General features: G+C 42.7%; 1 protein-coding gene across 2 annotated transcripts in view; it reads right to left on the reverse strand.

Annotated features, from left to right (window-relative positions):
- thsd4 (thrombospondin type 1 domain containing 4) overlaps positions 1-11,886 on the reverse strand; it is a 31,551-nt gene extending 19,665 nt beyond the window's left edge. Inside the window, exons 1-7 of one of the 2 annotated variants that reach the window (XM_089116574.1) lie at positions 11,580-11,886; positions 10,167-10,203; positions 10,030-10,087; positions 8,990-9,177; positions 7,861-8,131; positions 5,581-5,683; positions 4,351-4,487 (exon numbers count right to left, since the gene is read on the reverse strand). In XM_089116574.1, the coding sequence (XP_088972700.1) occupies positions 4,351-4,487; positions 5,581-5,683; positions 7,861-8,131; positions 8,990-9,177; positions 10,030-10,087; positions 10,167-10,189 (780 nt within the window). In that variant the 5' untranslated portion in view covers positions 10,190-10,203; positions 11,580-11,886. Of the gene's footprint in view, positions 1-4,350; positions 4,488-5,580; positions 5,684-7,860; positions 8,132-8,989; positions 9,184-10,029; positions 10,088-10,166; positions 10,204-11,579 lie in introns of both variants that reach the window. The other variant, XM_039675853.2, reaches the window with a different exon arrangement.
- Positions 11,887-12,722: the final 836 nt, after the last annotated feature.

Genomic DNA, 12,722 nt, shown 5'->3' on the forward strand with positions numbered 1-12,722 from the left:
GGCAGTGTCTCTCTGAACGACACACACATGTGAAAGCTGAGATGCTGGAGGAGGAGGAACAGTGTAAGAGGAGAGAGAGAGAGAGAGAGAGAGAGACACACACCACATATGAAACCATCTGCACTGACTGTACTGTGGAGGTAGAGAACAATTACCACATTGATATATGGTTTATATGGAATGACCATGCCCAAAACAATGAATTATCATAATACTGTGTCCAGAGTACTGTGGTACTGTCTGACGGCTCCATGTTCATTAATCAAAGATGAGAAATACTGGTCAGAGGAGAGATGGCAAACCAAACATCGCCACCCTGACAACCACCCAGAACAGCCTAGCAAAACCCTGGCAACAACACCCCGACAACCACCCAAAACACCCAAACAACACCCTGCCAACCACCACACAGCAACTCCCTGACAACCACCCAGAACACCCTAGCAACACCCTGGCAACCACACAGCAACTCCCAGACAACTACCCAGAACACCCTAGCAACACCCTGGCAACCATACAGCGACACCCTGACAACCACCCAGAACACCCAAGCAACACCCTGGCAACCATACAGAACACCCTAGCAACACCCTGGCAACCATACAGTGACACCCTGACAACCACCCAGAACACCCAAGCAACACCCTGGCAACCACCCAGAACACCCTAGCAACACCCTGGCAACCATACAGTGACACCCTGACAACCACCCAGAACACCCAAGCAACACCCTGGCAACCACACAGCAACACCCTGACAACCACCCAGAACACCCTAGCAACACCCTGGCAACCATACAGCGACACCCTGACAACCACCCAGAACACCCTAGCAACACCCTGGCAACCACACAGCAACACCCAGATAACCACACAGAACACCCAAGGAACACCCTGGCTGGCAACCACACAGCAACAACCTGACAATCACCCAGAACACCCAGGCAACCACATAGCAACACGCAGATAACCACCCAGAACACCCAAGCAACACCCTGACAACCACCCAGAACACCCTAGCAACACCCTGGAAACCACACAGCAACACCCAGATAACCACCCAGAACACCCAAGCAAACACCCTGGCAACCACACAGCAACACCCAGATAACCACCCAGAACACCCTGGCAAAAACACAGCAACACTCTGACAATTATCCAGAACACCCTGACAACCACATAGCAACACCCAGACAACCACCCAGAACTCCCTAGCAACACCATAGCAACCACACTGCAACACCCTGACAACCACCCAGAACACCCTTGCAATTGCAACACCCTGGCAACAACACAGCAACACCCTGACAACCACCCAGAACACCCTGGCAACCACAAGCAACACCTTGACAACCACCCAGACCCTGGAAACACTCTAGCAACTACACAACAGCGCAATTAAACTCAGAAAACCTCCGACTTGCAGAGCAGACACCGACAGAAGCCCTTGTGAATCTGCTCTGCTCAAGAGGAAATGCTTGCGGCGTCATTTACATTTCAAATGAGTGGAACTGATTCCCAACACTGTAACGTGTGATGTAAAACATGCGAGCGTTTGCGAAGCTGCAGCTGAATGTGAGAAGCAGGCGCTGACGTCGGCCCTCAGGGGCCCTGATCTCTCACACACTTCAACACCGGGAGATCCACAGACACACTAACACACACTGATCCACACTTACACACCCTTACACACACTAACACACACTAATGCACATCAGATCTTGGAGAAAGTGAAGACAATCTGTAACAAAATATTAGTAGAAGGAGCTTCAAACTGAACCAAACGCTACCGCTTACGTTTTTGAAATGAAGTTTCCAATTTTTTGCAAACTTCAACAGATGCTGTCTAAATATCCAACATTTTTATCTAATTTTCTTTTTTTTTTTTTGATGTGTTCAAAAACAAGCTACTTCTCTCTGAAAGCACATGAGATTTATATAGAAGCTTGGAATAAAAAATATGACTTTTCTCACAATTCTCACCAAGTTTAGACTCAGAATTGCAGGATAAAAAGTTAGAATTAAGTTTTTGATTTTTTTAATTGTGTGGCGGAAACCAGCTCTCACAGACTTGGAGCTTTCTTGCTTGTATAAACATCAGCAGGAGCCGCTGGCTCTCTGCTCTGCCTGTTCCTGCTGGGATGATCCGGTGGGATTCACTCACTCACACACCCTCACACATCCATAATTCAGCATATTTACACTAATGCATTTGGCAGATGCTTCTATCCAAAGGTGTATATTATATCAGTTCATGCATTCCCTGGAAATCAACCCTGCTGTAGCTGCCGTGATCTGCAGGAGCGCTGACATCAATATCATCATGCACATCGTTTCAGTGCTGCTTTACAGAAAAATAATATCCGTAATAATAGTCTTAAAATCTGTGAGGTCCTCATTTACAGCACCCCGGCAACCACCCCCTGGAAACCACCCACAACACCTTAAAAACACCCACAACAACCTAAAAACACCGCAGCAACCACCCACAACACCATAGAAAAACCCTGGTAACCACCCATAACACCCTGGCAACCAGCCAAAACACCCTGGCAACCACCCAAAACACCTGGAAACACCTAGGCAACCACCCACAACACCAAAGAAATACCCTGGCAACCAACCAAAACACCTAGGCAACCACCCACAACACCATAGAAATACCCTGGCAACCAACCAAAACACCTGGAAACACCTAGGCAACCACCCACAACACCATAGAAATACCCTGGCAACCAACCAAAACACCTGGAAACACCTAGGCAACCACCCACAACACCATAGAAATACCCTGGCAACCAACCAAAACACCTGGAAACACCTAGGCAACCACCCACAACACCATAGAAATACCCTGGCAACCAACCAAAACACCTGGAAACACCTAGGCAACCACCCACAACACCATAGAAATACCCTGGCACCACCCATAACACCTGGAAACACCCTGGCGACCACCCACAACACTAGAAACACCCTGGCAACCACCCACAACTCCTGAAAATACCTAGGCAACCACCACAACACCCTAGAAAACCACCCACAACACACTAGAAACACCCTGGCAACCACCCACAACACCTAAATTATAAACAACCTGGCTACCACCCACAACACCCTAGAAACAAACTGGCAACCCCACACAACACCGCTCACTCACGCACACACTTTCTCTCTCTCTCTCTCTCACACACACACACACACACACACTCCTCTGGCGTTCAGCCGCAGCTCAGTTACTCAGTGGGATTTCCTTCATAAAGGCTCTTTCTTCTCCTCAGTGTGTGAAAGTGAAGCTCTACAGCCGGAGTTTCCCTGCTTCAGCATTCACCAACACGTCGAAACGTCTCAGGACAAGAAGTGCATCCTAAACAAATGTTTGTCTGTCTCTGTGTGTCTCTCAAATGAAAAAAAAAACTGCAAACTCAAAAATACAATTTTAACACTGAACAATAAGGTCCCACTTGTTCATGCATTAACTAACATGAACAGATGCAACTTTTCATATAATTGATGTATTAGTAAATGTTGAAGTTAACATTAACAAACACTATTACATGCTGTAGAAGTATTTTTCATTATTGGATCAAGTTAACTAATGCAATTAACTAATATGGAACCATATTGTAAAATAAATCTCAGTAACACTTGATTTAAAGCCTTTCTATATAATGCATTACTAATGCCTTTTAATGCACTGTATGATCTCATGAATAATTATAATATAACCAGTTATAATACATCAATATATTCACTCATCCATTGAAGATCCATCAGCTTGACGACAAGACCCATAATTCTTTAAATCCATAAATCCATAAGCCTTTGTTATTGTAAGAGGTTAGCGACCCCTGGTGGTGAAACAATCTTACATCATCTTTGATCACCAAATTATATATTATATATAGTTTTTTTTTCCTTGCTTTAAAATATCTTGAATGTAACTCGACACCCTCGCCTCATTTATTAGAATTCGTGCGGTTCTCTGAATATGCAAATGAGCCCCGCCTCCAGTCACTCTCTCTCTCTCTGAGATCCACTGGTTGACGATCACACGTTGATCTGATTGGTTACAAGGTCGTTTGTGACGTCAGAAACACCAGCGATTTCACACCGTGTGTTTGAGACTGTCTTTGGTTCGCTGTCAATGTCCAGTTGTGTAGTGTAAACAACACAGCGTCACAGTTGTGTAGCGTATGCATAAGCTGAACAGCCAATCAGAGTTCTCCCATTCACGTCGAATTGGCCAAGGAGAGGCCGACCAATTTCAGCTGATGAGAAAACCGAGTCGCCAACGCACAAAAACGGCCTGGTGTGTCCTGGGCTTTAGAAATAAACTGAACTGAAATACCTGACACTTTCCCGCCACACACACCGATGTCCCGCCGCGTCCACAGGGAGTCCCGTCGACGACTCGCTCCGACTGACGGACGTAGAACCTGAAGCCGACGGCCCGACAGTTCAGCTCGCAGCCCTGGTCACTGGACACTGAGCACACACACACACACACGTTCATCACGAGACACGCACAACACACACATTCACAGAATCACTTCATCACACAGAAGTTTAGAGCCACACAAAGTTTAACACTAATAGTGATTTGAACACACTCGAAAACTATGATCTCCAGCACTAACGGGAAAAGAATCTGATGCTGGTAATGACACACAGCAGCCACAAGAGGACAGCAAACACACACGGTGAGCCAGAACCAGTCGGACTGACTCCTGGAGTTATGAAAACTTCATTTCCAGTGTATCATTCTTCAAACATTACTTTTGCATGTTCTCTGAAATGAGGAACAGTTGAAAACATCTAAATTAAAAGTTTCAGAAAAGCATTCCCATGTTTAAATAATGTTTTTGTGCTAATGAGTGCAGATGACATAAATTAACGTTACTGGAGGAACGTTTGTTTGTAACTTATAATGTTCCCAGTTTGCTGTGGTGAAAATACACTAGTTTGTGTCATCAAGACAAAAATATTGTCGGCCGTAAGAATATTCCACATGAACATGAATCAAACACTGGCGCAGCATCAAAGTTCATAAACCTGAAAGCATTCGCTGTTCCACGGGATCCGACATGCCGGGAAAACCTCCTGAGGCTCAATGATTAACTCTCTGAAATATGACTAACTTTAATTGCAACATGATCGTTACAGTTATAGCACAGATATGTGTGTGTGTTTTCAGGATGTTATTAATTTGGGTTACATCAAAAATGTTTCTGCCATAAACTTATTTAGACTTAATTTAGTCTGAATTTTCAGCATCATTACTCCACATGGTCCTTCAGAAATCACTCTAATATGATGATCTGATGCTCAAGAAACATCTATAATTATTATCAATATTGAAAAAAGATTTTTTTTTTTTTGGAAACCGTGAAACACTTTTATTTTTCAGAAATCTTTGATGAATAGAAAATGAATGAAATAGAATCTTTCGTAACAATATAAATGTCTTTACGGTCACTTTTGATCAATTGAAAGCGTCCTTGAAGAATGAAAATGCACTGACTGATTGGTAGTGTAAAAATATAAATAGTGAATCGTAAAAAATGGAGAATCTGCTCACCGTCGTGGAAAGGCTCCCACTGGTACAGTCTCCCCATGAAGAGCTGCGTGTTGAAGGAGGAGCACTGCACGTCTCTGATTGGTCTGCTGGATGACGGACAGGCCTGAGAATTCATAAACACACGCACACATACCTTTTTTTTTACAGTCATATTAAGCACTCACACACACCCTTAAGTGTTGGGATTGGTAATGATGTTAACCAGGGTTAAATTCTGGGGTTAGTGATGATGTTAGTCAGGGTTAAGTGCTGGGGTTAGTGATGATGTTACTCAGGGTTAAATGTTGGGGTTAGTGATGATGTTAGTCAGGGTTAAGTGCTGTGGTTAGTGATGATGTTACCCAGGGTTAAGTGTTGGGGTTAGTGATGATGTTACCCAGGGTTAAGTGTTGGGGTTAGTGATGATGTTACCCAGGGTTAAGTGTTGGGGTTAGTGATGATGTTAGCCAGGGTTAAGTGTTGGGGTTAGTGATGATGTTACCCAGGGTTAAGTGTTGGGGTTAGTGATGATGTTACCCAGGGTTAAGTGCTGGGGTTAGTGATGATGTTACCCAGGGTTAAGTGTTGGGGTTAGTGATGATGTTAGCCAGGGTTAAGTGCTGGGGTTAGTGATGATGTTACCCAGGGTTAAGTGTTGGGGTTAGTGATGATGTTACCCAGGGTTAAGTGTTGTGGTTAGTGATGATGTTAGCCAGGGTTAAGTGCTGGGGTTAGTGATGATGTTACCCAGGGTTAAGTGTTGGGGTTAGTGATGATGTTAGCCAGGCTTAAGTGCTGGGGTTAGTGATGATGTTACCCAGGGTTAAGTGTTGGGGTTAGTGATGATGTTACCCAGGGTTAAGTGCTGGGGTTAGTGATGATGTTACCCAGGGTTAAGTGTTGGGGTTAGTGATGATGTTAGCCAGGGTTAAGTGCTGGGGTTAGTGATGATGTTACCCAGGGTTAAGTGTTGGGGTTAGTGATGATGTTACCCAGGGTTAAGTGTTGTGGTTAGTGATGATGTTAGCCAGGGTTAAGTGCTGGGGTTAGTGATGATGTTACCCAGGGTTAAGTGTTGGGGTTAGTGATGATGTTAGCCAGGGTTAAATTCTGGGGTTAGTGATGATGTTAGCCAGGTTCAAATGCTGGGGTTAGTGATGATGTTAGTCAGTGTAAAATTCTGGGGTTAGAGATGATGTTAGTCAGGGTTAAGTGTTGGGGTTAGAGATTGCTGGGGTTAGAGATGATGTTATTCAGGGTTAAGTGTTGGGGTTAGAGATTGCTGGGGTTAGAGATGATGTTATTCAGGGTTAAGTGCTGGGGTTAGTGATGATGTTAGCCAGGGTTAAATTCTGGGGTTAGTGATGATGTTAGCCAGGTTCAAATGCTGGGGTTAGTGATGATGTTAGTCAGGGTTAAGTGTTGGGGTTAGAGATTGCTGGGGTTAGAGATGATGTTATTCAGGGTTAAGTGCTGGGGTTAGTGATGATGTTAGCCAGGGTTAAATTCTGGGGTTAGTGATGATGTTAGCCAGGTTCAAATGCTGGGGTTAGTGATGATGTTAGTCAGGGTTAAGTGTTGGGGTTAGTGATGATGTTAGTCAGGCTTAAGTGCTGGGGTTAGTGATGATGTTAGTCAGGGTTAAGTGCTGGGGTTAGAGATGATGTTATTCAGGGTTAGGTGCTGGGGTTAGTGATGATGTTAGCCAGGGTTAAGTGTTGGGGTTAGTGATGATGTTAGCCAGGGTTAAATTCTGGGGTTAGTGATGATGTTAGCCAGGGTTAAATTCTGGGGTTAGTGATGATGTTAGCCAGGTTCAAATGCTGGGGTTAGTGATGATGTTAGCCAGGGTTAAATTCTGGGGTTAGTGATGATGTTAGCCAGGTTCAAATGCTGGGGTTAGTGATGATGTTAGTCAGGGTTAAGTGCTGGGGTTATTGATGAAGTTAGCCAGGGTTAAATGCTGGGGTTAGAGATGATGTTATTCAGGGTTAAGTGCTGGGATTAGTGATGACGTTAGCCAGGGTTAAATTCTGGGGTTAGTGATGATGTTAGCCAGGTTCAAATGCTGGGGTTAGTGATTATGTTAGTCAGGGTTAAATGCTGGGGTTAGTGATGACGTTAGCCAGGGTTAAATGCTGGGGTTAGAGATGATGTTATTCAGGGTTAAGTGCCGGGGTTAGTGATGACGTTAGCCGGGGTTAAATGCTGGGGTTAGTGATGAAGTTAGTCAGGGTTAAGAACTGGGGTTAGTGATGACGTTAGCCGGGGTTAAATGCTGTGTTTCTGCGCAGATGTTACCGTGGCGTTGCAGATCTTGTGTTGGTTCTGGGCTCCGGGGCAGGAGGCGTTCTGGACCGCGCCGTACAGCTGGTTCTGCGCTGCTGGTCGGTGAGCGCGCTGGTTCTGATGGACGGTTCTACCCTGAGTCCTGTAACTCTGGAGCGGGATGTCTAATGCTGATCGTCTACGTGTGTTTTGGGATGTTCGGCCAGAATCCTTCAGTAGAGGCGTTACGTATGAAGTCCTGCCATACCCATATGTCCCTGCACTGATGCCACTGCTCGCTTGTCTTCAACAGAGAGAAAATATAGAAGTAATAATTAATAAAATGTTAATCACCTCGTGTTGGATGTCATAAAATCAAGGAAACAATCATCAATATCAATTGCTTTGTGAGTTGAGGAAAACCTATTAGTAAATTAAATCAAATGTTCAATTAAAATAAACAAAGATTATACCGAATATTTGTATGTACTTGGTTATTTATTTATTTATTTATTTATTTTTCTTTATTGTACTCTTGTTATTTTATCACTTGAAGTCTCTTATTGTCTCAGATAATGTTCCTTTTATGTTCTGTGAAAAATATAAATAAAAAGTTCAAAAAAAAAATAAAATAAAAATAAACAACGATTTTTCACCGTAAATCAAAATATCTTATTAACAGCGAATATCAAATCAGTAGATTTACACGAGCGCAGCTTCGGTTCACAGGTAAGGATTCTTCTCACAAACGTTAAAGTTTAACGTGTATTTGGGAGGTTTACTTTATTTACACTCACATTCACAGAATTCCCAACATTTATGCAACAGACGTTTACAGTATTTTACTAATAATCTGCCAAAATAAAAACACAGACACAAGCTCTTGAAACTCCGCCCCCTGTGCCGGGAGAAGCAGCTCATTTGCATTTAAAGGGACACACAAAAACGGCGTGTTTTTGCTCACCCTCAAAAAGTGTAAATTTTAATATGCTATAAAAAATATCTGTGGGGTATTTAAGCTGAACCTTCACACACACACACACACTCTTATTTGACGTCTTGTTTAAATCTTAGGGGGGCTATTAAATATCTAAGCCTAAAGTGGTTCAGCTGATGAAAAAGCGTGAGTATTAGTTTTGAACTGATGAGGATGATGTCAAACCTCCATCCATGCCTGAGGCTCTGCCGTCTCTGCTGTCCCGGCGCTGATCCGCTGGGATCGACCCGACAGACCCTGATCCGTTCCTGAACTCCTCCCCCGCAGGAGAGCGAACACGAACCCCACGAACCCCAGGAGCTCCACGACCCCGACCTCGACCCCGCTCCGTCAGAACCAGTCAGCGGATCGGACTGGATCTGAGCAAGTCAAGAGGAAATAAACAAGAAAAAAGTGAGATGTAGTTTGTGCCTCATGTCACGATTCGAAACGATATTAAGCACGTCACCAGAATAACAATATTCATGAGTTATTGAAGATGAATATGCTTGATCTAATAACGTCGGCCACTTTTCACTGGTATCATCAGACATCTGGCATTATCAGCACACACACACATATTCCCACAGTGCATTATTATACATTATATATAGCAGTTTCATGTAGTAAACTCTCACAGTCATTTTTATTTTGGATGAACTATACACAATACATGTTGTTGCATTTTTGTATTGTGATATATTGTGACTCGACATATTGAGTAGTTTGATAATGACAGTAGAAGAGCATTAAAAAAACAGTAAACACGAGCCAGATCTCGTCAAACAGCAGGACGAGAGCTGTCAATCAACAGCTAACAGCCAATCAGAGGGCAGAGGGCGTGACCTGGTCACTCTCAGGGTCAGCGAGAGGTCAGACAGCTGGAGATCATGTGATGACGACACAAACCTGCAAATCATTCATTTTCTCGACAGAAATCCATGACACTGAGCTCTGAGGAACATTATGTAGAATACTGCTACTGTAAACCAGCGCAATGCAAAATATCAGGGACAGGTTATTATCTCATGAGTGTGTGTGTGTGTGTGTGTGTGTGTGTGTGTGTGTGTGAGTGAGTGAGTGAGTGAGAGAGAGTACTGTATGTGTGAGGGTGTGTGTGTGTGTGTGTGTGTGTGAGAGAGAGAGACGCATTGCAATAATCTGCACTGTTTGTAGTATTATGAAGGCAAAAACAGATAAATAGTCATAAAGACAAACATAAATACCTTCCTCTGGGAGTGTGTGTCGAAGCAAATGAAGATCGGCCACAGGATCACAGCGACACTACAAACACACGATTACATTATTACACACGAACAGAGCAAACGCCGTAAAGTCGGATCAGATCTGACGGGTTCCTCACCAGATGTTCAGAGCGGCTCTCATACTGAAGACTGCACCTGTACACACACACACACGCCTGTGCATGTCGTCATAAGTCACCCAAGTTCAGTATTAGTCCTCAGTTAACCTTTGACCCGACCTGCTGACCTCTGACAGAAACACTGCAGCTGCTGCATTCAAGTGCATGTGTGAGTCCGAGAGTCAGTAGAAATGAGACATGAATGAAGGTGTGTGTGATATTACAGTCGTGAGATATTACAGTAGTGAGATATTACAGTAGTGTGATAGATATTACAGTAGTGTGATAGATATTACAGTCATGAGATATTACAGTCGTGAGATATTACAGTCGTGAGATATTACAGTAGTGAGATATTACAGTCGTGAGATATTACAGTCTTGGGATATTACAGTAGTGAGATATTACAGTAGTGAGATATTACAGTCGTGAGATATTACAGTAGTGTGATAGATATTACAGTAGTGGGATATTACAGTAGTGAGATATTACAGTAGTGAGATATTACAGTCGTGAGATATTACAGTCGTGGGATATTACAGTAGTGAGATATTACAGTAGTGAGATATTACAGTCGTGAGATATTACAGTAGTGGGATATTACAGTCGTGAGATATTACAGTAGTGTGATATTACAGTCGTGAGATATTACAGTAGTGAGATATTACAGTCGTGAGATATTACAGTCGTGAGATATTACAGTCGTGAGATATTACAGTCGTGAGATATTACAGTAGTGAGATATTACAGTAGTGAGATATTACAGTCGTGAGATATTACAGTAGTGGGATATTACAGTCGTGAGATATTACAGTCGTGAGATATTACAGTTGTGAGATATTACAGTCGTGAGATATTACAGTAGTGAGATATTATAGTAGTGTGATAGATATTACAGTAGTGGGATATTACAGTAGTGTGATAGATATTACAGTAGTGAGATATTACAGTAGTGAGATATTACAGTAGTGGGATAGATATTACAGTAGTGAGATATTACAGTAGTGTGATAGATATTACAGTCGTGAGATATTACAGTAGTGAGATATTACAGTAGTGTGATAGATATTACAGTAGTGAGATATTACAGTAGTGAGATATTACAGTAGTGTGATAGATATTACAGTCGTGAGATATTACAGTAGTGAGATATTACAGTAGTGTGATAGATATTACAGTAGTGGGATATTACAGTAGTGAGATATTACAGTCGTGTGATATTATTATGGTATTAACACTTTGGTGGATATGCTTCCATGCAATTCTGTAGTACATTAACATATCGTGCAACATGAACAGAGGGAGCAATAATGTATAAATACATGCATGCATGCATGTAGTGTGGTAAGAGTGAGTGCAGTAGTAGTAGTAGCCTGATAATGTTTTGGTAAGAGTGTGGTAAAGGTGAAGTACCCGTTGAGCTCCAGCTGTTCTAATGGAGAAAGTGTTGATGTGTGACGCGCCCAGACGCGCGTGACCCAGCGCGCTCAATATTCCGGCAGCTAGCGCGTCGCTCATTAACAGCAACCTCCATCATCAATAACTGTCGGCCGTCTCCAGACACTCCAGTTTCCAGTCCTGAGAAAGTTTCTCCGTCACACAAACATCCGTGAAGAAACCACGCGCTCGGATAGAAACAGAGCGAGTGCGCGCGGCGCGCCACCTGAGAGAGGGAGAGAGAGAGAAAATGTGTGTGTATGTGTGTGTGTGTGTGTGAGTGAGTGAGTGAGAGAGAGAGAGTGTGTGTGTGTGTGTGTGTGTGTGAGTGAGTGAGAGAGGTAGAGAGAGAGAGAGAGAGAGAGTGTGTGTGTGTGTGTGTGTTAAAACACGTGGTCGCAAATGTTCACACATGTTCTAATTTATTACAGTTCATATTATATATATAGCGACTTCTAGTTCAGACAAAATGCCATTCTTATGAACTTTTTGTTCATCCAAAAAAAAAAAAAAAATCTATTCACCTGTTAATAATAATAACTGTTTTTGATCAACAGATGATCATATTAGAGTGATTTGTGGAGGATCATGTGACACTGAAGACTGGAGTAATAATGGTGATAAATTCAGCTTTGATCACAGGGGAAAAAAACACTTTACTACACATTGAAAGGATCTCCGAGCTGAGTGAGCGAGTGGAGGCGGGGCTCATTTACATATTCAGAGAACCGAACAACACTCATATTTTAAGACATTTTTTTTTTGTTTAAATATGTCATATTGGTGATCAAAGATGAGTTTTAAGGGATATAATGATTGACTGTCAGTGTTTCTCAGATTTTTTTCCACTGCAGAGTTTAGTTCTGATCCGAAACAACTCGGTCATCAATCTCTCACTTTACTTTATTGAGCTGAGCTGAAAAGGAGTAGTTCACTCAAAAAAAAAAAAAAACTTTTGCTGAAAATTTACTCACCCTCTTGTCATCCAAGATGTCCATTTCATTCTTTCTTCAGTGGAAAAGAAATTAAGGTTTTTGATGAAAACATTCAGGATTTTTGTCCATATAATGGACTTCAATGGGGTCCAAATGGTTCAAGATCCAAAAGAGTTTCAGTGCA

Source organism: Pimephales promelas, chromosome 10 (assembly GCF_988280905.1).
Source record: "Pimephales promelas chromosome 10, fPimPro1.hap1.1, whole genome shotgun sequence".
NCBI classification, from domain to species: domain Eukaryota; kingdom Metazoa; phylum Chordata; class Actinopteri; order Cypriniformes; family Leuciscidae; genus Pimephales; species Pimephales promelas.